Source organism: Anarhichas minor, unplaced genomic scaffold, assembly GCF_050575085.1.
Source record: "Anarhichas minor isolate MPS153535 unplaced genomic scaffold, ASM5057508v1 ptg000154l, whole genome shotgun sequence".
NCBI lineage: Eukaryota > Metazoa > Chordata > Actinopteri > Perciformes > Anarhichadidae > Anarhichas > Anarhichas minor.
This window is the reverse complement of record NW_027466600.1, coordinates 112,299-137,500: the sequence shown is the minus strand read 5'-3', so window position 1 is coordinate 137,500 and position 25,202 is coordinate 112,299. Positions and strand designations below refer to the sequence as shown.

Sequence of the window (25,202 nt, the reverse complement as noted above, 5' to 3'; positions counted from 1 at the left end):
GCTCAGAGTGTTGTGTATTGATCACAGAGGCTCAGAGTGTTGTGTATTGATCAGAGGCTCAGTGTGTTGTGTATTGATCACAGAGGCTCAGTGTGTTGTGTATTGATCACAGAGGCTCAGAGTGTGTTGTGTATTGACAGAGACTCAGAGTGTGTTGTGTATTGATCACAGAGGCTCAGTGTGTTGTGTATTGACAACAGAGACTCAGAGTGTGTTGTGTATTGACAACAGAGACTCAGAGTGTTGTGTATTGACAACAGAGACTCAGAGTGTGTTGTGTATTGACAACAGAGACTCAGAGTGTTGTGTATTGACAACAGAGACTCAGAGTGTGTTGTGTATTGACAACAGAGACTCAGAGTGTGTTGTGTATTGACAACAGAGACTCAGAGTGTTGTATATTGATCACAGAGACTCAGAGTGTTGTGTATTGATCACAGAGACTCAGAGTGTTGTGTATTGATCACAGACTCACCTTTGAGAGCAGGTAACTTCTGCAGCTCCCTGTTCTTGGTGAGGCTGAAGCGGGAGGAGCTCTGGCGGCGCTCCTTCTTCACCAGCTGAGGACCTCCAGAGTACTTGATCTTGTTCAGCTGGGTGGGAGGGGGGGTGCTGTTACTGGGACGCTTACTGCCGCTCTGCTGCTGCTGGGACTGCACACACACACACACACACACACACACACACACACACACACACACACACACACACACACACACACACACACACACACACACACACACACACACACACACACACACACACACACACACACACACACACACACACACACACACACACACACACAGTGAAGCATTCTGGGAGCTGTAGTCCTGTGCTTTGACTCCATTAACCATTAAAAGTGGTCCTGAAGGATTGAAGGACTGAATGGACTGTACTTGTACTGGTAAAGCTCCTTTCTAGTCTCTCGACCAATCACAGCGCTTTAACATGTTCACACCCTGATGGGAGGAGCCACTATGGGAGGAGATACCATGAGAGGAGTTACCATGAGAGGAGCCACTATGGGAGGAGATATGTTTTACACATATGATGAAGTCACATGTGAGTGTTTACATTCAAACACTCACCTCGTCTGAGTTCTCTGCAGCAGCCTCTTTGCCCCCCCCACCGCAGCTGTTGCTGTTCTTCATGCCGCTTTTAGCACATTTAGCCATTTCCTGTTGACACACAAGACAACAGGAAGTAAACATTAGTTCAAACTGTATTTTACTGATGGAACTTGTTTGCATATAAAAGGAGATCTGTTGCTCCACTGATCCATTCATACACAAACCAGATCAATACTTTAACAAATACAAATCTGTTATTCAGTCCAAAACACAAAGATAATTAAAACAAATATTTGGTATTTTTTATGTATCTAACAATAATGTGATAACAAAACTAGTTTGACTGTTTAACTGATCTAAACCACTTGGACTCCAACGCAAACTAGCTTTAGCCGTATGTAGCTTTAGCCACATCTAGCTTTAGCCACATCTAGCTTTAGCCACATCTAGCTTTAGCATAGACATGGGATCTACTGTCATGTGACTGACACTGATATAAACAGATCCATCTCCATGACAACGAAGCAAACATCCAGCTGAGATAAGACGAGACAGAAATAGAAATATAAATAATTATTAATAATAGACAGAACTGTATTCATCCAGAGGTTGTATATATATATATAATATAAATAATAAAGATAATCAATAAGGAGAAGAAATACTACATGTACACAATGACATGAAAGGTGGTAGAGAGCTCCAGATAAAGACAGTAAATACGTTTCTGCTCCTTAAAAGTGATTTTAAAAGAAATAAAGAAGAAGTTTTACATCAAATAAACTGAATATGTTTGTGTTTGGACTGTCATGATGACGTCATCTCAAACATCTGGGATGAAACAGAAATAATCTGCAGAATAAGACTGAGCTTCAACATTACTGCATCAATAATTATAATACAAGTATATATTATATATATAACGAGTACTTCTACTGTTGGTCCTTCCAGAACGTTTTGATGATGACACTTTGTGACAGTACTTCTACACTGAGGTATTACTAGTTAAAGAGTGTATAAAGTACACACTACTCTCTGGTCAGATGCTCTTCACATGATTCTGATAATAAAATCAGTCTGGCGGAGCTAACGGCTAACAGCTGGTTAGCATCACAAATGTCATGTTTAAATGAATGACGTCACACTATTATATATAAATATATATTACATATATTATATAATATCTACTAATGTTAAATGAATCAAGATAAACGTTACAGGCGGCGACAAACGGCTCATTCTACCAGCTAGCGTTAGTTAGCATTGATGCTCCATGCCAGCTAACGCCTCACTAGCCGTTAGCTTAGCGGTCCCCTGCTCGCTGGGCCTCAGCAGGTTAGCTTGATGTGTTAGCATGTAAGCCGCTAACGGTCCTCGATGAAATATAAAGTAATCTATAAATAATGTTCGTTTCAAAGCCGCCATGTTTATACCTAAACTGAGAGAAGACTCCGGCTCACCTTCTCCTTCTTGGTTTTGTTCGGCATAGTGTCTGGAGGAGTCTGGATGTTTCCACCGTGACTCCGTGATGATCTTCCCCGGGAATCAGCCGCTGTCACTCGGTCTGTCTCAGCTCCGGTCCGGGCCATCCGATTGGCTGCTGAGGCGGACACCCTGCCTAGCAATGCATGGAGGGATTTTTGTGATTGGCTGCCTGTGAGTTCAGTGATGAGGAAGGAGAAGAGTCCTCCCTAGCAACAAAACACCTCCAGCCACAGCTGGAATAATATATATTATAATGTAGTATTCGCATTAAAATATACTTAAAGTACCAAAAGTACAAGTACTCATGATAGAGAATAATATATATAGATATAGATATATATATAGATATATATATAGATATATATATATCTAGATAGATATCTAGATCTAGATAGATATCTATCTATATAGATAGATCTAGATCTAGATAGATATAGATCTATCTAGATCTAGATAGATATAGATCTATCTAGATCTAGATCTATATAGATATAGATCTATCTAGATCTAGATCTATCTATCTAGATCTATCTATCTAGATCTAGATAGATAGATCTAGATCTATATAGATCTAGATCTATATAGATCTAGATAGATCTAGATCTAGATAGATCTAGATCTATCTAGATCTAGATCTATCTAGATCTAGATCTATCTAGATCTAGATCTATCTAGATCTAGATCTATCTAGATCTAGATATATCTATCTAGATCTAGATAGATCTAGATAGATAGATATCTAGATCTATCTAGATATATCTATCTAGATCTAGATAGATCTAGATAGATAGATATCTAGATCTATCTAGATAGATATCTAGATCTATCTAGATAGATATCTAGATAGATATCTAGATCTATCTAGATAGATATCTAGATCTATCTAGATAGATATCTAGATCTATCTAGATCTATCTAGATAGATATCTAGATCTATCTAGATCTATCTAGATAGATATCTAGATCTATCTAGATCTATCTAGATAGATATCTAGATCTATCTAGATCTATCTAGATATAGAGATCTATCTAGATCTATCTAGATAGATATCTAGATCTATCTAGATCTATCTAGATCTAGATATCTATCTAGATAGATCTCTATATCTAGATAGATCTAGATAGATCTAGATATCTATCTATCTAGATCTATCTAGATCTATCTAGATATAGAGATCTATCTAGATATAGAGATCTATCTAGATATAGAGATATATCTAGATATAGAGATATATCTAGATATAGAGATATATCTAGATATAGAGATATATCTAGATATAGAGATATATCTAGATATAGATCTAGATATCTAGATATAGATCTAGATATCTAGATATAGATCTAGATATCTAGATATAGATATATATATCTAGATATAGATATATATATCTAGATATATAGATATATATATCTAGATATAGATATCTAGATATATAGATATATCTAGATATCTATCTATATACATCTATATCTATATATAATACTCTGATAAATAAATGTGGTACAGTAAAAAGTACAATAGTTACCTCTGAGATGTAGTACAGTAAAAAGTAATGTAATGAAGAAGTAGGAAGTCCAAGTACCTCAGAGTATGATAAAGTACATTATATTAACAGTGGATAATCAGGACACAGAGCTGCTGATGTTTCTTAACTTTTATTGAAACTCTACTTGAAGCAACAACAGATTCATTGAGACGAGTTTGGTTTCTCTCACATCACCACTGACCTCAGATCAGTGAGGTCCAACACAAACCTGCTGCACTTCTACAGGAATCAGATCCTGGATCTTCAGTTTAACACGAGAACCAACAACTGAGCTGCTTTTTGGTCCAACTGGTTTTAATAAGAGGAGAAATAAACAAGAAAAACAGGAGGTGGTGTGTCGGGTACTTTACCTGCAGGAGGAGACATGAGGACATGAGGACATAAGGACACAGAGACGCGTTCACATTTGATCCCCACAGTTGGGTCAGATATCAGTTTGGTCAAAACCCCGAAACATTGGTGACCGAACATGTGCTTTGCTGTGGTGTTTTTTTTTTTCTGTGGGTCACAAACTAAAAATATCATCCAGTAATATACGAGAAAGATTAGAGGAACGGCTAAAAATAAATCTAACTCTGCTCATTTTTCAGCTTTCTTGTCCCGTTAATCGTCCTCCAGCCCTGAAATGTTCTCAGCCTGAACCGTGTTAAGAACCGTAGAACTCTTTTTAGTAAATGGATTTTGATGTTTGTGTCTTTAGGGGATGTCTTGTTTGTTTGTGTCTTTAGGGGACTTCTTGTTTTTAATAAAAGATTGCAGGTCTAGAGACCCGGACGTCTCTAGGGTCTGGGACTCTATAGAGACGAGTCCCGGACTCTGGAGAAGACGACAACAAGGTTTCTTAAATGTCTTAAAAGTCTCAAAGTCTGTCAGCATCTTTCTAGTCCAGTCGATTACTGATCAGAGACTTCCTGGTTTTAAGGTCAGCTGTTACTCAAAGTTAAAATTGTAATCAAAGTCCAGAGAGGTCATGTCTGCGGGGAGGCCCAGGGTCTCGGGGGTGATCTCCATCAGCGGAGGGTCCTCCTCGCTGGGCGTCCCCTCCTCCAGCAGCAACCCTGAACCGGGATCAGCCGAGTCCAGCCCCTTTGGGTCCGAAGCTGCCGAGTCAGAATCTCCTGAAGCCGGCTCAGGCTCGGACTGGCTCTGCTGCTGGCGGGTCTGGTATCTGGTTTGAGATCTAGTTTGCCGGACAGGGCGGGGGGCAGGAGGGGTTCTCTTTGTCGGAGTCGCCTTGCCTCTAGTTTTGGGGCCTGGCTTGGGAGCAGGTTCTGGAGCAGTTTCAGGAAGGGTCTCTAGATGAAGCAGGGACTGGCTGTTCTGGTCTGGTTGGGGGTCTGTGTGGATTTGAGGGGCCAGTTTGGGCGGGGACTGCATTTGAGGTGTTGGTTCCAACTCAGAAGGCTTGGTTTGGGACTGAGCGTTAGGAGTCAAGGACTGGTTTTGGGGTGCACTCTGAGCCTCAGACTGGGCTGGTGGCTTCAGTCTTGGCTGGGTTTCAGACGGAGCCACCTCAGGTGGTGGAGTTGGGGAAGGCTGCAAAGACCAAACAGATTCAATTTGAATGAGTGATTCTGGCCGAGTTTGGGGACTTGGTGAGCCTGATTGTGGAGATTTGCAGACCTCAGATGGAGGTTGGGACCGAGTTAGAAGCTGAGGTTGTGGTTTTGGTGGTTGCGTGGTAGGAAGCTGACTTTTATTGGCACTTCTCCCATCAGCGCTGGTGTCCGTCGCTGGTTTGGTGATGGAGGAGGTTCCCGATTGGTCAACCCTGCTGTAGAAGATGTTGAATAAGTCCTGGGCTTTAGCTGCAGCCAGGTTACTCTTAAGTTTGTCAGACTTATGAGGTCCATCGCCTATGTTCATGAAAGGTGGAGGCTTGACAAAAACTGTGCGAGTTTGCTCGCCCTCTGGGACGCCAGGAGCTGCCACGTCGGACACGATCTTTATCATTGTTGGTTGTGCCGGTATTGCCACAGATGGTGCAGGCTTTGCCTCGATTGGCGCAGGTTTAGAAACCGGCGGCGCAGGTTTAGAAACCGGCAGCGCAGGTTTAGCCTCCAATGGTGCAGGTCTTGACATCGGAGGTGGAGCTTTAGCCTCCAATGGTGCAGGTCTTGACACCGGAGGTTGAGCTTTAGCCTCCAATGGTGCAGGTCTCGACACCGGTGGTGGAGGCATTGCCTCGAATGTCCCAGGAGGACCACTTGGTGGCTGAGGTTTATCTTCCAGCAGTGCATTCTGGGCATTGAGAGCCCTGGTGAGACTGTCAGAGAATAAGGGTGGTTCTTTCGGAGCAGATCCTAGCAATCCTGTGTTTTGGGGTTTAATGGAGAGGAAGGTATTCAGAGGGGCGGGTTTACCCATCATGGTGGTTTTCCTTAAGACTGCAGCAGGTGCAGGGAGGTTAGGCCGGATCCTTCCCCGGGTGGCCCGGTTGTACACCCAAGGAGGCGTGGTGTTCTGGCCCCCGAGCTTGTGGGCGATCTCCTTGGCAACGGCCATAGATTTAGCAAAAGAATCCTCCGCCGAGACCGGGTTCTGCTTTGCAGCCGCTTCGTCTTCTTTGATGAACTCTGCGGCAACTTTCTCTGCCTCCTTCGCCAGAATACTCTCTTTCTTCTTCCATGTGAACTTCCCAAAGGTAGGAGTCACGGTCGCAGCCGGAGGCGGTGGTGGTGGTTTGCCGATTTCCAGACTCTGCTTGCGGAGCTTTGCCCTCATGGCCGGACTGGGTCCACAGAGGATTTTGGGCGGGTCGAAGGGCTTCGGCGGAGGTTCAGGCTTGTTGGTATCTGGTTTCCCAGGTGGTTTTCCTGGCTCAAGCTTTTTAAAAGCTTCCTTCTCAGCCTTAAGTTTCCCTTCGTCATGTTTGGATCTGAAATCTGAATACAGATCGTATTTATACTCGGCATCTCTCGGCCCGTATTTGGGACGGTTGTCATATCGGTCCTCTTCCTCCCTGCGATACCGGTACTGACATTCCTCTTCTCTGTATTTGTATCGGTCGTCGTCGTCCTTCCTGCTGCGTTTACCCCTCTCCTCTTCCTCTCTGCTGGAGCGATATTTATCATCCTTCTTGCTGCTTTTAAACTTTTCATCCTCATCTTTCTTGCTGTACGAAGGCCTCTCCTCTTCCAGGCTTTTGGCATTGTTAAATTCCTCCTCTTTCTTGCTCGGCTTTGCCTCCGCATCCTCCTTTTTAATTTTCTCCTCCTTCTGAACAGTGTCGGACTCTTCCTTCTTTTTCTCCTTGTCCTTTTTCTCCTTTTTGTGTTTGGACTTTTCGTCCTTGTTGCTCTTGTCTTCGTCCTCATGTTTGCGTTTCTTCCCGCTGGTCTCGGAGGCCAGTCCGGCCTGCCGGTCCAGGTTCCTCCTCTGTTCATACAAAGGGTTCTGGTACATTTGTTTCTGGGGAAGGAGGCGTTGAAACAGAAAGACAAGAGAGTGAGAAATACTTCTGAACCAGAACATCAAATGATAACTGAAATACTTTTTGAAAATAAAACTAGAGCCTGGAAACATGGGACTGATTTCACTTAATGAACACCCACCATCCACCAAACCTGGAGGGTTCTGGTTTTCGGTTTCACTGGGACTTTTTACAAACTACAACATTTTGCATACACATCATTTAAAAAGGTGACAAACAAACATTGTTTTTGGTTTGTTTTGTCTGTAGGTTTGGTTTTATGTTCATGGAACTTGACGAAGAACCTGAAACACTTCCGAATCACGGGGTGGATTCAGCAGAGCCTTTCTAGTTATGGTCTGTTGGGCACATTATTAGGGCGCGAGCACAGACAACGTCGGGCCGCGAGGTCCCTATTGAAACTGTAGGAATTATTATTCTCTCGAATGAAATTTGGTCAGTATAATCCAAAGACCTTTGCAATTAAAAGATACTCAAAGCTTTATGTTTGATGGAATGGCGTAGCCGTAGCGTGGCAGCCATTTTACGTGATTACAACAAGCTGATGTAACTCCACAAAACGCAGCCCCAGCGCTACGTTTGACCTACATGTATGAAATTTGGTAGGAACATGTATCACATGAAGACTTAAAAAAAAAAGTGTCTTGTGACAATGCTCTAAAATTAACAGGAAGTCGGCCATTTTCATTTTTGTGTGAATTTTCCCTTGATTTCAAGTCACTATACATTAACGCAGGGGTCTTCAACGTTTTTTAGGCCAAGGACCCCCAAACTGATAGCGAGATGGAGCAGGGACCCCCGACTATATATATTGTATAAAATTGTGTTTTATATTAAACTGGGCCTAGTGCCATGTATAAACATACCTCTTTATTGTGCATTCAATACCAAGCTATTCAAATAATACACAGGTTCATATATTCATGTTTTTATTTTAAACATGTGCAAGGTACAGTGAGTAGGGAGGCCGTGCCGCTACCATTTAGAATCAGAATCGTTTATTGCCAATGTATGTAACATACAAAGAATTTGTCATGGCAGGTGGTGCATAACATTAGACAATAACATTGAACAACAATCAACAGTGAGTAAGTCCGCTGGAGTTGTTCCCCTGATGTTTATGAGCTCGTCTCTGGTGAAAGAGCTTCGGGTATCGCAGCATAAAACAGTATTTACAACAAAAACAACACAAAACAATGACCACCAACACACCGAGGCAGCCATCTGCGGCGCCATCCTAGATCTCCTAAACATACCTTGTCAGCTGATAACAATGCCAATATCAACATTGTCTGTTAATTGCATGATAATCATGCATACTAGCTATTCAAATTGATGTTTTCATTTTAAACATAAATGTGGAAACTAAAATGAGTGATGGCCTATTAGTGCCACTGCCATGCATAAAGATACCTGTTATCTTGCATACAATACTGAACTACTAAAATAATGGACAGATTCATGTTTGGAAAATAAATAAATAAATAAATAAATAATATTCTAATCAACCAAAGATTTCGCGGACCCCCTGCAGTACCTCCGCGGACCTCCTAGGGGTCCCGGACCCCCTGTAGAAGAACTCTGCTTTAACGAACTCCTCCTAGGGACTTTGTCAGATCCTTTTCAAATTTGGTCAGTATAATCTAAAGACCGTTGCAATTAAAAGATACTCAAAGCTTTACATTTGATGGAATGGCGTAGCCGTGGCGTGGCGGCCATTGTACGTGATTCGCCATTAAACAACAAGCTGATGTAACTCCACTGGACTTGCTCAAATCTGTCCCAAACTTGATAACACTCATGGCCTGAGGATGTCTACAAGCCAATTTTCACTCAAAGTCATAGCGCCACCTACTGGCAACAGGAAGACAGCGTTATGTGACAAACTGAATCCGACTTACATGACATTTACATGATGTGGTCTATACTTGATATAGAGCAACATAATGCATGTTTGCGCGTGTTCTCTAGTGCCACAAAGTGGATACAGGAACTGGTGGAATATTTGCACTTCATAATTTCCAGCGTCACACAGTCCAAGCATTAAAAATACATCTAACTTGTGGGCACACTGTCTGATGTCGCAGATATTTATGGCCGCTTCTTCCGGCATCCCGGCAGTACCACCGAGACGCGGGAAGGTGCGAGGGCCCGTACATCGCTGCTTGCAGCTTTAATTATTATTATTCCAGGAATCAAAGGCAGAACCAGAGACAATGGACACACCAGTGGTTATTTTCTTAATTATCAACAAAACACTAAACGGTACGCGTCCCGACACACCAGACATTCCATGAGTTCCTGCAGAGCAAAACAGGGGACGGGGCTTAAATACCTTGTATTTCTCGTTGTGGGCGTGAGTGGTGACGTGCTCTTCTGCACAGATGGCGTCTCCATAAAACTGTTTGCATAGCAGGCAGAAGAATCCTCTGACGGGCAGCAGGAACTCTGAACCTGCAGCAAAAACACACGCAGCCCGTTTTTTTAAAACACACAGCGGCCATAAAGCCAACGTCAATCGTGTTTTACCTGGTCGGACGTGTGCCAGATCCTGTCAGAGAGGTGACATGTGATTACAGAACACGTGGAGATGGTGTACAGATCAAATAAGGACGGTTGTTTGAGGGAATGAGCAGCACCTTGCCAGAAGTTACTGCAGAACGTTACGTTTTACAGCAGCCTTCACTGGACACATGAAACACTAATGAACTGACATCACAGACGTCTCCTCTGTAGCTCCGTGAGAGTCTTTTGTCTCTTTGGTTAGCACTGTTTTCATTAAGAGACACAGAAACTGCAGCAGAGATCCACCTGGAAGCAAAAGACGGCTAACAACATTCAGGGGCTCGAACACCGGCATCATCGGGACACAAAGCAGCGTCGAGAGAACTTTTAGGAAAGTGATGGATGTGCATTGATGCCTACCTTTGGCGGGTTTCGTCAGCTTCTCTTCCGACAGCAGGTTCTTGCTGATTTTGGTGGGAGTGGAAGCCCAGGGCCGGTCGTACGGGTCCAGAGTCTGAGGAACCAAAGAGAGGAGTTACACCTGGAGGAACATGCGGTGTGGTAAAGCTGACGTAGACTACCAATTAAGAGTTCACATGAGAGCTGAATGAGTCCGATGAGAGGACGAGTCTACATGTACGACTTTACTAATATACGTTCTTTAGTTCGGTAGACGTTCACTAGACGTTCGGTAGACGTTCACTAGACGTTCGGTAGACGTTTACTAGACGTTCGGTAGACGTTCACTAGACGTTCGGTAGACGTTCACTAGACGTTCGGTAGACGTTCACTAGACGTTCGGTAGACGTTCACTAGACGTTCGGTAGACGTTCTCTGGCTCGGTAGACGTTCTCTGGCTCGGTAGACGTTCTCTGGCTCGGTAGACGTTCTCTGGCTCGGTAGACGTTCTCTGGCTCGGTAGACGGTCACTAGACGCCCTTTAGCTCGGTAGACGGTCACTAGACGCCCTTTAGCTCGGTAGACGGTCACTAGACGCCCTTTAGCTCGGTAGACGGTCACTAGACGCCCTTTAGCTCGGTAGACGGTCACTAGACGCCCTTTAGCTCGGTAGACGGTCACTAGACGCCCTTTAGCTCGGTAGACGGTCACTAGACGCCCTTTAGCTCGGTAGACGGTCACTAGACGCCCTTTAGCTCGGTAGACGGTCACTAGACGCCCTTTAGCTCGGTAGACGGTCACTAGGCGCCCTTTAGCTCGGTAGACGGTCACTAGGCGCCCTTTAGCTCGGTAGACGGTCACTAGGCGCCCTTTAGCTCGGTAGACGGTCACTAGACGCCCTTTAGCTCGGTAGACGGTCACTAGACGCCCTTTAGTTCGGTAGACGGTCACTAGACGCCCTTTAGTTCGGTAGACGGTCACTAGACGCCCTTTAGCTCGGTAGACGGTCACTAGACGCCCTTTAGTTCGGTAGACGGTCACTAGACGCCCTTTAGTTCGGTAGACGGTCACTAGACGCCCTTTAGTTCGGTAGACGGTCACTAGACGCCCTTTAGTTCGGTAGACGGTCACTAGACGCCCTTGAGTTCGGTAGACGGTCACTAGACGCCCTTGAGTTCGGTAGACGTTCACTAGACGTTCTTTAGTTCGGTAGACGTTCACTAGACGTTCTTTAGTTCGGTAGACGTTCTGACTGAACTCTGATCAAAGAGACAAAGATCCTATGAGCAACAGAAGAAGAAGAAATCAGCTGGAAGCTTAGATTTAAACAGGAACCGCTTCCCGTTTCAAGAGTTTCACAGTAAAAGTAGCCTAGAACAAGCTGGAGTTAACTTTATCACAGTAGAAACAGAAGGTTAGTCTAGAGTTAAATTGTTGGAACATCAGCTGGACTTCTATCAATATTTACTGATCAATAATCAAAGTGATTCTAGATAGACGTCGACTACAAAAGGTGGAAGACATTAAAAACAAACCTTTCGGTGCGTTTTGCTGTGCAAGTGTGTGAAATAATCAAACATGGAACCAGAGGTGACGTTACAGTTTTTGCACCAGTGGTTTCCAGCGTCGTAGTATTCAAACGGCTCCGGGGGCGGAGTCGGAGGGGCATCGGCGGACGGCTCGTCCGGAGACGCTCTCGACGACGGCACCGCCGTCGCTGAGGTCTGCTAAGAAACAAAGATGGAGGAGAGTCAACGCGGCGGGAGACAAGTGGACACGGTCAGGATTCAGTCAAACTACAAACAGTTCTGTCGTTAAATGTGGAATGTTAAAAGTTTCTTACCTTCAGTGAACTCCGGCCTCAGAGACGCTACTCAACGAGAGAGAATCTGGCAGTCGCTTTGATATCGATTGGAACTTCTAACTCGCTTTACAGTTTACAGTAAACTTTCTGTCATCACTGAAGCTGATGAGAAACAAACCTCTGAGCTATCTGTGTTCAAACAAGATCAAGACGATCTTGATTATTCCGACCCGAGAGACGACGAAGACCACTCAAATAACATCCTGTTCTTCCAGGTTTCTTTTTTTAAATCAATCGCAGTTAAACTACCGTCAATAAAACTCAACACTTCCTACAGAGAACACTTCAGAGTAAAAGCCTGTCGGTGGCTTTCGTGACAGGCTTTTAATGTGAAGCAAAGTAGAAAGAGTTTCTACTGAGGAAATAAAGCTAAACTCAGCAGGTGAGACCTCATAGATCAGGTTACCCGCTTGTTATCTGACAATGAATCACAGCTCAGTAACAGAATATTTAGCCGTTAATCAGCTAAATGGACCAGGTCAGGAGCCCTAGCTATGATTCAGAAGTACTTCCTGTTTTACCTCCTCTGTAGGTGTTTGTACCTTTATGGTGGAGCTGCTGGCGGCCGGCGGGCCCTCAGGACTCCTCTGCACCTCACATTTCTTCTTCTCTGGCGGCGGCGGCGACTCGTCCTCCTCGTCCTCCGGCGGTTTGACGGTCCTGCGGGGCCGGTCGGACGGGATCAGGCCGAGGATAAGCGCTATCTTCTCGATCTCGTTGCGTTTCTTCTCAGCGGCCTCATGCTCTTTCCGCAGGTTGGAGATCTGAGCCATGACCTCCTCCTGCAGGTGGCTGATCTCCTGCAGCAGAGGGTCTTTGTGGCCGCCCTTCTCCCGCCGCTTCTTCCTCAGGAGCTCCCCTGAAAAAACACACCCTCCTCTCCGTCAGCTGTACTGTGTCTCCAGGAGGACAAAGGTGACAAAGGGCACGTGTGAACTCACCTTGTTGCTTCCTGAGCCTCTCCAGCTCCTTCATCAGATACTCTTTCTTCTTCATCCGGACATCTCTCTCCTGCTTCAGCTTCTCTCTCTCCTCCAGAACCTGAACACAGCACACAAACAGGATGTCAGTCGGGGTTCTCCTCTCCCGGGTTTCAACTACCGTTCACTGAACATCATGGAGTGGAGGAGACACCTTTTGTTTCTGGCTCTCGTTGTTCTGCTCTTCAGACACTCTGCTGACTTTTCCCTTCTCACCGCCCGGAGCAGAATTCTTCACCGAACCTGACGACAAAACAAACGAGTTACATCAACTAATCCGACCACGACTTCCTGTCACCTCTTCTTCTGGTTCTGACCAACAAGCTGAACTTTGCTGTAATACTTGACAGACCTTTGGCCCCCGGCTCTGGGGCCAGTTTGCTGTAGGGGTGTTTGTAGGGTAGAGTGGGGGTGAACTCATCTGGGCCGGTTTGGGGGGGCAGGGCCATGTTGGGGGGCGGGTACATGGGCGGCCACTGCTGGTGCATGTAGGGAAGGTAGTTTCCGTACTGGCTGTAACCCGGCGGGGGGAAGTTGGGGGGCATCATGCCGTGGACCTGTGAGGGGGGGTAGGGGGGTATGGGGACCCCGGGGTGAGCAGGCAGGACGTTGGGGTCGGGGGTTTGTGGCACCAGCTCTTTGTGTGGCGGCGGCACTGCAACGCTCGGCCCGGTGATCGACTCTTTGACGTCTTTGTGAGATTTGGGCGGCGCTGAGCTCTTCCTGCCGCCACCACTGCTCCAGCTGCCCCCCCGCCCGCGGCTGCGACTCCGGCTGCTGCTGCTGGAGCTACTGCTGCGGCTCCGCCTCCTGCGGCCCCGGCTGCCGTCCGAACTGCCGGAGGAGTACCGCCTGCTGCGCGTGGGCGTCTTCGGAGGCGGCTTGTTTCCGTGGAGACGCTCTTTGGTCCTGGCGGCCATCTTGCTGATCTCGGTCACGCCCAAGTCCAGGCCGATGGTCTTCAGCAGGTCCTGGATCTTCTCGTACTCCTCCAGTGCCTGGCGCTCGCCCTCCTCCAGCGGCTCCATCCCCGGCAGTAAAGCAGAGTTCAGCACCTGGACCGTGATGTTGCGGTCGGGGCTGATGGAGGGCTGGCTCGCGTACCTCACATCCACCTCCCCCGTGGTGGGAGGGGCCTGAAGGTGAGGCGAGGCCCCCGGCGGAAGGCCGTATGTCTGAGCGATGACGTGTTTCTGTTGGGGGTAGTCTCCGTACAGAGCCTCCTCGGTCACGTCTCCATACAGATCCAGCCCGTGGTGTCGGATTGGCTCGGACACCAGCGGAGGTTTGGGCTCCTCCGAGTCTCCGTACAGGAACTTCTCCTCGTCGTCGATGTCGTCCACCTTCTCCTGAGGCTTGGCCCCCGCCGGCCCCCCCAGGAGATTGAGGATCTCTTTGATCTCGGCGTCAAGGCCGGTGCGGTGAGCCATCTGAGGGTCGGACCGCAGCTCTGACAGCATGGAGGCCACCATGTGAGGCTCCATGCCCTTCACAGCCTGCAGCAGCTGGTCAGCCACCCGGGAAATGTTGGAGCCCTCTGGACCTCGGGGGGAGTCGGTGGTCTGGAACACAGAGAGACAGAGCAGAGTGACGCCTTTGGACCACAGACCATCTTCATGACTAGAACTTTTTATTGAATGAGACAATATATTTAGTATTTTTAACCGGCATCATTATAAACAGATCAGTTTAGGAACACTCCATTCTGCGATGTGTTTTTTAGGGGTTTAGGTTGTTGCTGTGCAGCTTACCCTGAGTGACGGCGAGTCCTCGGAGTCGTTGCGTTTCTTCAGGATGGATTTTGTCGGCAGACTCAGCATCTCCTCCAGCTCCTTCCTGCGTCGAGCCGTCTCCAGCTCTTTGAAGCCTTTTCCTGACTTGTCATCACTGTCGTCTCTGCTGCTCGAGCTCGAGCTGCTGCTACTCGCACTGCGACTCCTCTGTCTGCTCTTACTGCGTCCGTGGCTCCGCCCTCTGGACCTGGACCGAGATCTAGACCTGCTGCGGGGACGGCTCTTGCTCCTGCCCCGGCTCTTGGCCCGGCTCCGGTCCGGACTGCGGCTCTTGCTCCGGCCCCGGCTCTTGGCCCTGCTCTTGGCCCGGCTCCGGTCCGGACTGCGGCTCTTACTCCGGCTCCGACCCCGGCTCTTGGCCCGGCTCCGAACCGGACTGCGGCTCTTGCTCCGGCTCCAGCCCCGGCTCTTGGCTCGGCTCCGGTCCGGACTACGGCTCTGGCTGCGGGGCCGGCTCTTGCTCCTCACCTGACTCTTGCTCCGTCCCTGACTCTTGGCCCGGCTGCGGTCGGGACTGCGGCTGCGAGGTCGGCTCCGGCTCCGCTCGTACTCGGGTCGAGGAGGGTAGTCTCTGTACAGACACACGAGATTGAGATTGAACAAACGTGTCGTGAAAACTGATAGGTGTTCACATCGCCATCCATCAGTAGTCTCATGAGCCAATAAGAATTCTGTTTCCACCAGTACCTGTCATGATGGCGTGAAGGGGCGGAGCCAGATGGTCCAGTCAGCTCGTTGCCCACGGTGATGACAAGGTTGTGGTCGATGGGACCCGACCCTCGAGGTGATGGAGACCTCTGCGACACACAACGATAAAATATATTTATGTCTCGTGGCTTCCTCAGACAGGAACACCTGATTACCTGTGACAGTGGCAACCATTTTGAGAAATAGGCAACCAATTTCTCACATAGAAAGATAAAGTGCGAAACATGCACCTCAAAACAGATATATTCTTAATATTTGTTCCATCAGAGATGTTTACGGTTGCTGTTCTAGTCCGAACCAGAACTAAGCGCGACGATACGTGGCTAAGCGTGTCCTGACGGGGCTAAGTGTGACGTGACGCGACTAAGCGTGACGCGACTAAGCGTGACGGGGTTAAGCGTGACTTGACTTGATGGGGTTTAGCGTGCCTGACGCGACTAAGCGTGACGGGGTTTAGCGTGCCTGACGCGACTAAGCGTGCCGGGGTTAAGCGTGACTTGACTTGACGGGGTTAAGCGTGACAGGGTTAGACGTGACTTGACGTGCCGGGGTTAAGCGTGACCTGACCCGACGGGGATAAGCGTGACCTGACGGGGCTCAGCGTGACGTGACGGGGCTCAGCGTGACGTGACTTGACGGGCTCAGCGTGACGTGACTTGACGGGCTCAGCTTGACGGGCTCAGCATGACGGTGATTTAAAGAAACACTACAGATTTGTGGTCGTTCTCTTTAGAGATGCGCTCACATCTCCCACCCGATGCAAAATCACTACAACGACAGAACTGAAAACATAAGCTTGAAATGCACTGCATGATGGGATAAATGAGTCCCCGTAACGTCACAGTATTATAATACATTAATACATATGAGAGGGTCACTAGTACCAGAGACAGTTTAGAGACACCTCAGACCTGCATTCATAAATCAGATAATTAAAGCTACAAAACATGAACCAACAAACAACGTTACTTCATATGAACAGTACTTCAACAACACTTAAAGAAATATTACGTTGTTCTATCAAATCGATGAGCTGCATAACTGAAGAAACACCGACTTTAGAGTGAGTTGACACCGGTGGTTTACGATGAGCTAACGTTAGCTTAACGCTAGCTAACGACGTGTTTTAGTGACACAACTTACAATAAAAATATACAATTAACAGTAAAAGTTAAAAAGTAACCTGGTTTGGTAATAAACACACAGCGTGTCTCTGATAAATCGACCGTGTTTTCAATGGAGTTTGGTGCAGAGGTGCTAATGCTAACAACAAAACAAGCTAACAGGATAGCGTTACATTCTCACACGTTGAGCCCGAAGGAGCCGGATGTCTCACCTCTCTCTGCGGACCACCGGACCAGTACTCCCCGCCTCGGTGGCCTCCTGACCCGGGGGACGGGTACCTCCTGCGCGGCGGAGAGCGGCGGTACGAGTCCGGGTGGAACGGAGGCCTGGGCCGGTTCCGGTCGTCTCTGTAGCCCGGGTTAGGTACCGGGTACGGCCTCGGAGGAGGAGGTCCTCGGCCTTCGAACGGAGGCCCGTAGCCTCCTCTCGCTGGAGGTCGACCTCGGTACATCTCTCCTCCTTTACCACGTGATCAACCGGCGGGAAGTCTCCAGCGTTTATTTAACACTAAACACGAAACTTTGAATGATTAATTATGAAGTTATTGTGATATAAAAACACAGATTCTCTGCACCTCGAGCATTCTCTACACACACACACACACACACAAAACCTCCCGGTTCTTCTTCTACGGTCGGAAATAAAACAGACCGCACGAGCTGCTGCTGCCTCCTTCAGGAACCACGAGGAACTGAACACGTTCCACCTCATATCATATAATATATAATATAATATGATATAATATAATTATATGATATCATTTAATATATCATATAATGATGTAATATAATATATATTATATAATACAAGTAAAATATAATATAATATATGATATTGTGACAGATCACAGATTAAACTCAAGCTTTATATTTGATTAGGTTTCTGATTCAACATCTGGTTTAAATAAATGTTCATTGTTGTCTGAACAAAACGACCACAAACAACTTTCTGCATTTATTAGAAAGATTTGTGTTTTCATGATCTGATGTTTCCCTCAATAACTTTATTATGAATACAACTAAAGTCAGAGAGAGCTGGAGAGACTAAACACTTTATACATCATTCCTGAGTGTTTGATGAGTTTTATCATTTAAGAGAAACAATTATCATATTCTGGGTTATTTAGTCACAAATTCAAAACGTACAGACGCAAATAATCATAAATAAGACGATCGCATTCCGCCGGTAGAAATGGATCCTGCGCTTATAAACAGAACACAGGACACAGTTTGTTAACAGACTACAGAGAGAAACACCTCTACAGTGGTGATTACTGTGTGTTTTTATTAGTTATTAGTATTAGTTACTGTTATTAAGTACAGTGATCATGTGAACACACAAACTTATCAAAAGTCTCTCCAGCTGTTAAAGCCGACTGACAGCTGATCAGCTGTGATCATCAGCACCGTCATCAGAAACAGACGTCGCTTCACGTGACGCAACTGAGGAAAGGACGTCTCATGTCTCTTAAAACATATTTCCTCGTTTCCTCTCTCCTCGCATGGTTTCCTCCATGCATCCCTGGTGGGAGGGACTAGGACGCAAGGAAAGGACCCAAGTGAGGGAAACGGGGATGCAATTAAGAGACTTGGGATGAACCCTAAATGTCTGAAAGCACAGGAAGAGCTACTAAAGGGACCTGGTCTGAATCATTGAAATTACACACAAACATAAATAAAATTTCACAAATGTCTGTTTAAATTCAAATAAAAAAAACGATATTTCAGTGGTTTTCTTTATTGAATAGAAACAGTAGTTTAAGTACATTAGACAGTAAACAATGTATTTACATCCTTTGTGTCTCCGGTCTGAACGTCACATTTAAAGCAAAGAGCTTTGATCTGAAACTAAATCAACTGAACTACAGGAAGAAGTTCAGTAAAAGCATCTTACTGTAAAACAGGTAAGTCCTGTTTCACAGAACAGAGTTTACTCAAGAGAATGTTAATGTAAAGTTATTTAAATGAATCTCTAACACGGTCAGTACAATGATGTAAAACATGTATGAATACTAACATTCATTTCTTCTTAGACGGCGGTTAAGAATATTTACATTGTTGTGAAAAAATACGTAGAACAACTTTAGCACATTTTTTTGTTACAGGTTTTTAAAATCAGTGTTTCATCTCACACACTGTAGTGTCAGATGGTGTTTGGTGAAAAACTGACTTATTGTAATTCAAATGGTTTCTTATTCTAACTGAACATTTGTGTGAAAGAGGACGTGTGGCTCAATCCATCTGGACAACCGTCATATTTCAGTTTTCTGCTTTTATGTAGCAAAACCTGACTCATTGAATGAGCACAAAGCTGAGGCCTGGTGTCAGGAACCCCGTCAGGACGGTCAATCTGCTAAAGTACATCCGTTGGGACCAAACTGGGAAGAACACATCTGTATGTTTGACTGTACAAGAAGATATGCGACACTCCGAGATGGTTTGGCCATTTCACATCTGTATTTGGAGGAGTGAGATGTTCAGGTCTTCAGTTCATCCTGGACTGGAACCTGCAGAGAAAACCAGAACTCACCTGATCGACTCCAACAGGTGCAACGTGGAAACTTCAGTAGAGGATGAAGTGACGTGCTGAGCGATGAAACGGTTTCTATAAATATCAAATCAGCTGAACTCTCTCTGGTTTCTTCAAATATTGAGAATGTTCTGTCACCATGGTGACACTAACCAGTGACCTGCTCAGGGTTCTCTTTAAATGAACATAAGATACACCTTAATTAACAAAATGTGCATTTTACCAGTATTCATGTTCTTACAGATAATATATATATATCCATAATATCCATCCTGACGGTGTTCATTAGGAAGATGAAAGCAGGAGAAACAACAGCAGATCAGTTGATATTCAGTTTATTGTTTCAATACAGACAAACGTGTTCCATGTAGAACGGCTCTCCTCAAGAGTTCCTGTGTTTAAAGATAAAACTACAAACAGAACTGGACCCTACAGGTGACGTTACTTTACTCGCTATGATTAGAAATAAGACTCAACATAAAAGCAGAAAATAATGGATACTCCTCTTAACTTTTCTCTAGGTGAGCTCCATCTCCCACTTCTCCAGGAAATCCTGCAGGTTCAGATTGAAGACATCGATGCCTTTGGGCGACAGGTGGACGCCGTCGGCCCGGTACAGGCCCGTGTTGGTGCCGCACCTGATGTTGTCGTGGGTGAGCGAGGTGCCGCCCAGCTCCGAGACGATGTTCTGGATCCTGCGGTTCACCGTGGTGCGGACCAGGTCGACTTCGTGGTTGTCGGTAGAGTGGCGCCACACCCTCCGGGGGAGAACGTTGGACCACACCAGGACGCACTGCGGGAAGATGCTCCTCATGGAGGTCAGATCCTTCTTGACGGAGGCCAGCAGGTCGGTGGGGCTGTCGGTGCTCAGGTCGTTGCCCCCCAGGTGCATGATGAGGACGTCCGGGTTGGGCCAGGTAACCTTCAGCTGGTGCAGCTGGGGCAGCAGCTGGGACCACGTCATGCCCTGGGTGCCCTTCCACCAGATGGTCACCTTGCTGGGGTTCATGCCCAGCTGCATACCTACCTCTGGAGACTTGGCCCGGGATTCGGCCCAGTACACCAGCGAATGGCCGCAGATCCAAACGTTCTTGGGCTGGCTGGCATTCGGCATGCCTACAGAAATTTAACAAGATTACATTTGTAAGTCACAACCTGAAGAACCTTTCGCACTAGCTGATCCCAAACTGTCTCTTTGCATTGAGGGACACAAATCCTGAGGCTGGTTTCACAAAGATCTATGAGAACAGTCTGTAGACTAACTATAACTGCAGAAAGATCCAAAGTGATCTTCTAGAACGACGGCTGTGGCCCGATCCAGACGTTCTGGAAGTAGATGGACACAAGTTGGACTGAAGTCACCTGATCTCTGTGAAACCAGCAACTCACAATACTGAACAATACTTCTGAACAAAACCCACCTGTGGTAGCACTTTCTTATTGATCTCTAGCTCACTGAATTGATTTTCATTGAATTGACTCAAGTAATTAAAACACCAGGAAAGTTAACCATTAAGTTCTAAACTTCAGTTTACCAATTTTTGAATGTGTTGACCCAAAAACGTACTAAACATAAACCGATAAGACAACCTACTGGTTACGGAAAAGTATTTGTGGTAAAAGTATATTTAGTGAGTTTTTAAGAACTTCAAAGCACCGTGTTTAGTTCATGATTCAAGTGATACATGTCTAACTTCAACATTCTCAGACTGATCAATTAATACGATTAAAAGATCACCTACCTTCACCGTCAAGACAATACATATTGCCATTACGCAATGTTCAACGTTTCTTTATCAGCTCTAAACCTTCTGAGTTACTTGAAGATAAAAACACTGGACATCACAGTTTAGCTTGGTTTTATAGCATCTCGCTAGCTAACGGCTGAGTTTATGTACAAACCCCGACTATCAGCGCTGGATATCTGGAAACATAACATGCAGCACAAACTACTAAGAGCACTAAAATATTCGTACTTTACTACATCTAATTACAAAACTTTATCTTACTTTAAAAAAAATAATCTGATTTCTTTAATTACAAAACATTTTCTCTATTCTGGTTTCTCGTAATCTGAAGTTTACCGAGTCCAGTATTTCATTTAGAGAGAGGAAATGGAATCTCAGATGAACGAGTCACTTGATTTATGCCATTAACTTACTTTTTGTTAACAATTACAAACATCTTTAAAAGTGATTTTCCATTTCTGTTCCCCGACTCCACACCGGACCTCATCGCCTCCACTTCAGCCTGAACTAATATCTGAAGAGCGGGTCTGGCTGTGAGGAAGTTACCTGAGCAGCACATTTTAAACTCAAAGATGAGACTCGCTGAGTTCAGAGGATTTAAATGAGCAGAAGCTGAGATGGCTTATTGTCGTTTGGGGGTCATGGAACTGCAAAAGTACACCGACTGAGAAACGACAGTCAGCGTTTGTGCTGATTCGAAGACTGAAACAAAAGAAAAAGAAAATGCCCAAAAACATGATCTGGATAACAATCATTGAGCACGACTATACGTTTGAAATAGTTATGGTCACAGACTGGACTCTGTTACATCTAAACATGTTGGGAACAGAAACAACTTGTAAAGAACCTCAGGCGTCGACTAGGTTTCTAATCAGAGTCCTGATGTTACTGAACCAACCACACCGATAAAGATAACGATTTCCATCTGGCGACCAACAACACTCAGAGATGTATGTTAGCTCCTTGAGCTAACATTAGCTTCAGGCTAGTTTAAAGTCCACAATTCCAAGGGTCCGATTCACAGGTAATAATAGAGGTAAAAACACTGATGTGCTCGACTTTGTTGAGGGGCATAATTTATCAAAAAAGGTGAAATATTACTTAAAAATGGTGGTTAATGATAATAACTAAGAGGTTGATTTTAGGTATAGAGTTACTTACCATAGTGATGACAGACTAGCAGTAAGTCGGGCCTGAAAATGCCAAAGCTAACGACATCCAACTGACTCCTACATGTTAAAAGCGCTCTACGTTAGCTCCCTGAGCTAACAGATCGTTTCACCAGCTGAAAGGAAAAGGGAGTTGTATAATATTACCTAAACCACATTCTTTAGAATAATCATGGAATATTGTATTATAAATATTATAAACATGACCCCTACGGTAAAAGCTCTGTTAGCTTCCTGAGCTAATGTTAGCTTCAGACTGGAAGAAGCTAGGTCCACATGGTTCCACAGGTTCACATTATTATTGATAATTACTACAATGACCATGTTAAAGTTAATGACATTTGACCGACAGGGGAAGCGCTCTCCGTTAGCTTCCTGAGCTAACGTTAGCTTCGGACTGGAAGGTAAAGCTAGGTCAAGGCTCAGAAGACAAAAAGGTCCTAATTCAGTTATTTCTTTCAGAAGGTCATTTAGATCGTTTGTGATATATTTGGGACAGATTTAGCTTTGACACAATGCTACGTAACTTGACTTAATACATTATCAATAATGCACGTTAATGACATCTGACCGACAGGGGAAGCTCTCGACGTTAGCTTCCTGAGCCAACGTCACAGATTGGAAGGAGGAGCTACGTTAGCAGCTAAAGCCGGTACAGTCTGCCGCTGTGAAATGACCTCGGTGATGTGGGAATGTCGTCCTTACCTCAGTCATGACTCTAACCTGGCATGAATCACTCCAGGCTTGGTGACTGGACCACAGCTCATAAACAATGCAGTAAACGCAGCTGACTAGTAAAGATACTAGTAGAATACTAACTGAATTACGAAGCTCTACTTTGCACGGCCACGACGAGAGAGGTCTTCTGTGAAAGCGTTTTCTGGATATCAGGGAAATCGCAGCTTAGAAAACTGAAAGTCTTCCTGAAGTCCAACGGCAAAACCATTTTTACAACTTACATGAACCAGATTCTGGTCAAAAACCTGTATTTACCCTCTGAACTTACATTCTCTCCCAACAAAACAACCCTAGATGTTAACATCCAGGCCACTGTTACTAGATGGTGTCCTGGATTATTATATGATAATATATATATTATATGATAATAGAATATATATATATATATATATATATATATATAATTTAAGCCACGTGTGTAAAAGTCATCTAAACTGTGTTCCTCGTGCTGCACAAAAGTTCTCAACTATTACGTTTTCTTTGAGTTTCATACCTTTGTTTAGGAGGTTTTAGCGTCGTAATAGTAGTACTTCCCAAGTACTACATACTTAGTATTACAAATGGTAGTACCGACTGCGCGTTATCCTCCTACGCCGTCATTCCTGAACATCTGGACTTTCTAGGTTTATTTAAACAGCAGCATGTAGTTTACAGGCTTTACAGTCAGTTAACATCAAATCCAAGCTTAGCGATTAGCTTAGCATGTTCAGCTAGCTAGTCTACACTCAGTGGTCACAGTTTTAGGTACGAGAGGAGACTTGTTTCCTTTAGCGTCCATCTCTCTCTGGTTGTAGTGAAAGTATCCAGCTGACGAGTTGAAGATGCCTCGTTGTTCACCGTCGTCTTCGTCTCTTCTTCAAACAGGACTTCCGGATCTATTGCCTCCACACGGCTCTCAACATGGCGACGGCTGAGCTGAACGGTGCTAACAGGGTCTACCAGAGGGGGGAACTGGAGGGTGGGTGCTACGCAGTAGATGAACAGAAATCTACTGGATCAGGGGACTCAGAGTCAAAGGGCGGCTGAACCACAATCCTGTTCACGGTTCAACGTGTTGTGGTTCTGAGACTGAACCACTTCAAGCAGGACTGAAGGGATGTTGGTCTTGAATCCGTCCAAATATATTCACAGCCTTGTACCCACGTGGTACCAGACTGTAGATTCCATTAAAACACAGGTATGAGACAATTTGGTGAAAGAAGAAGTCAGTACCCACTGACAGTATCTAAGCTGGAAGAGGAATACCTGTACCAAACAAAACTAGCTTGACTTGCTAGCTAACTACTCGTGCTGGGTATCACACCTCTATAATTACTTGGTACTAACCAAAATGTCCCTGAAGTATCAAGTACTGAAAACCGTCAGTTAACCAGGTTGATATCAAATGCATGTTCAGTTTCATAGTTCTGTTTACTTACTACTTAAATCAAGAACATACAGTGTTGGTATCGGTACTGAAACCCGTCAGCGGTATTTTGAAAAGTCAAACAGAACCTAAGCTTAGTAAAAACACCATTAAAGTCTCATAAGCTCATCTGACTATATCGTGATTTCTGGACTCTTGGGTCCTTGAAACTAGATATCATATGAAGAGGAAAAAGATTTTACTTTGTGCAGTTGATATTGCAGCTGGCTTCTTTTCTTGATCGCTGGGACGAACCACTAGACTCGGCTAACGAGCGACTGCAATGCCCCTTAAGAGGTCTAGTTGTCTGTTACTACGTCAGGATTTCTGCTGTCGGTGAACGCCGCTCCTGAACAATGCAACCATGTGTTGGTGCTACTGGGGGAGCACGAGAGATGCTAGAAAATATAACAAATCAAAGACATTTCCAGGACAAACCTTTGTTGTGATCCTCGATCTCTATCACAAAATGAAGACACACCGCGAGAATGCGCAAGACATTCGTGTAGCGTCGAGGTGGAGCTACGACTACTGAATGAAATTCTACGCTGAACTCTAAAGGACTTCCTACGGTGAGACTGCAAGATCACTTCAACTGGAGACACGTCTCTACTTTAGTCACATCCAGACAACACTTAGCGATACTTCCATCATGTGAACTTCTTACCATTTCAACCACATCTCTGGAGACGTGGATAATC

The 25,202-nt window shown here is 45.3% G+C and overlaps 3 protein-coding genes across 16 annotated transcripts in view; all 3 read right to left on the bottom strand.

Annotated features, from left to right (window-relative positions):
- ppp2r5d (protein phosphatase 2, regulatory subunit B', delta) overlaps positions 1 to 2,786 on the bottom strand; it is a 20,951-nt gene extending 18,165 nt beyond the window's left edge. For 2 of the 6 annotated variants that reach the window (XR_012952129.1, XM_076085350.1), the window contains exons 1-3: positions 2,534 to 2,783; positions 1,092 to 1,181; positions 476 to 653 (exon numbers count right to left, since the gene is read on the bottom strand). Coding sequence is in view for 5 of the 6 variants with exons in the window: in XM_076085350.1 (XP_075941465.1) it covers positions 476 to 653; positions 1,092 to 1,181; positions 2,534 to 2,662 (397 nt within the window). In the remaining variant the exon portion in view is untranslated. Of the gene's footprint in view, positions 1 to 475; positions 654 to 1,091; positions 1,182 to 2,506 lie in introns of all 6 variants that reach the window. The other 4 variants (XM_076085354.1, XM_076085353.1, XM_076085349.1 and 1 more) reach the window with 4 other exon arrangements.
- Positions 2,787 to 4,198: 1,412 nt separating this feature from the next.
- On the bottom strand, positions 4,199 to 17,540 carry znf318 (zinc finger protein 318). Of its 2 annotated transcripts, none has more exons than XM_076085347.1 (11): positions 17,124 to 17,540; positions 15,767 to 15,876; positions 15,038 to 15,650; positions 13,639 to 14,848; positions 13,441 to 13,529; positions 13,248 to 13,347; positions 12,849 to 13,165; positions 11,978 to 12,169; positions 10,464 to 10,557; positions 9,874 to 9,992; positions 4,199 to 7,516 (listed from the first exon to the last, which is right to left on the bottom strand). In XM_076085347.1, exons 1-11 carry the CDS (start codon positions 17,361 to 17,363, stop codon positions 5,036 to 5,038), a joined length of 5,565 nt encoding a protein of 1,854 aa, XP_075941462.1. In that variant the 5' UTR covers positions 17,364 to 17,540; the 3' UTR covers positions 4,199 to 5,035. The 2 variants fall into 2 exon arrangements, with proteins under 2 accessions (XP_075941462.1, XP_075941463.1); XM_076085348.1 differs by having other exon boundaries at positions 11,978 to 12,166.
- The window catches only part of LOC142943696 (uncharacterized), a 21,262-nt gene continuing 13,341 nt past the window's right edge, over positions 17,282 to 25,202 (bottom strand). Inside the window, exons 22-23 of one of the 8 annotated variants that reach the window (XR_012952126.1) lie at positions 21,736 to 21,891; positions 20,424 to 20,557 (exon numbers count right to left, since the gene is read on the bottom strand). Coding sequence is in view for 5 of the 8 variants with exons in the window: in XM_076085342.1 (XP_075941457.1) it covers positions 19,959 to 20,557 (599 nt within the window). In the remaining 3 variants the exon portion in view is untranslated. The other 7 variants (XR_012952127.1, XR_012952128.1, XM_076085343.1 and 4 more) reach the window with 7 other exon arrangements.

Coding starts and splice junctions, on each gene's coding strand:
- znf318 (XM_076085347.1), bottom strand. CDS start 17,363: ATGTACCGAGGTCGACCTCCAGCGAGAGGAGGCTACGGGCCTCCGTTC. Junction 13,166..13,247: donor GAGGCTCAGGAAGCAACAAG/GTGAGTTCACAC, acceptor GTGTTTTTTCAG/GGGAGCTCCTGAGGAAGAAG. Junction 10,558..11,977: donor ACAGCAAAACGCACCGAAAG/GTTTGTTTTTAA, acceptor TTGGTTCCTCAG/ACTCTGGACCCGTACGACCG.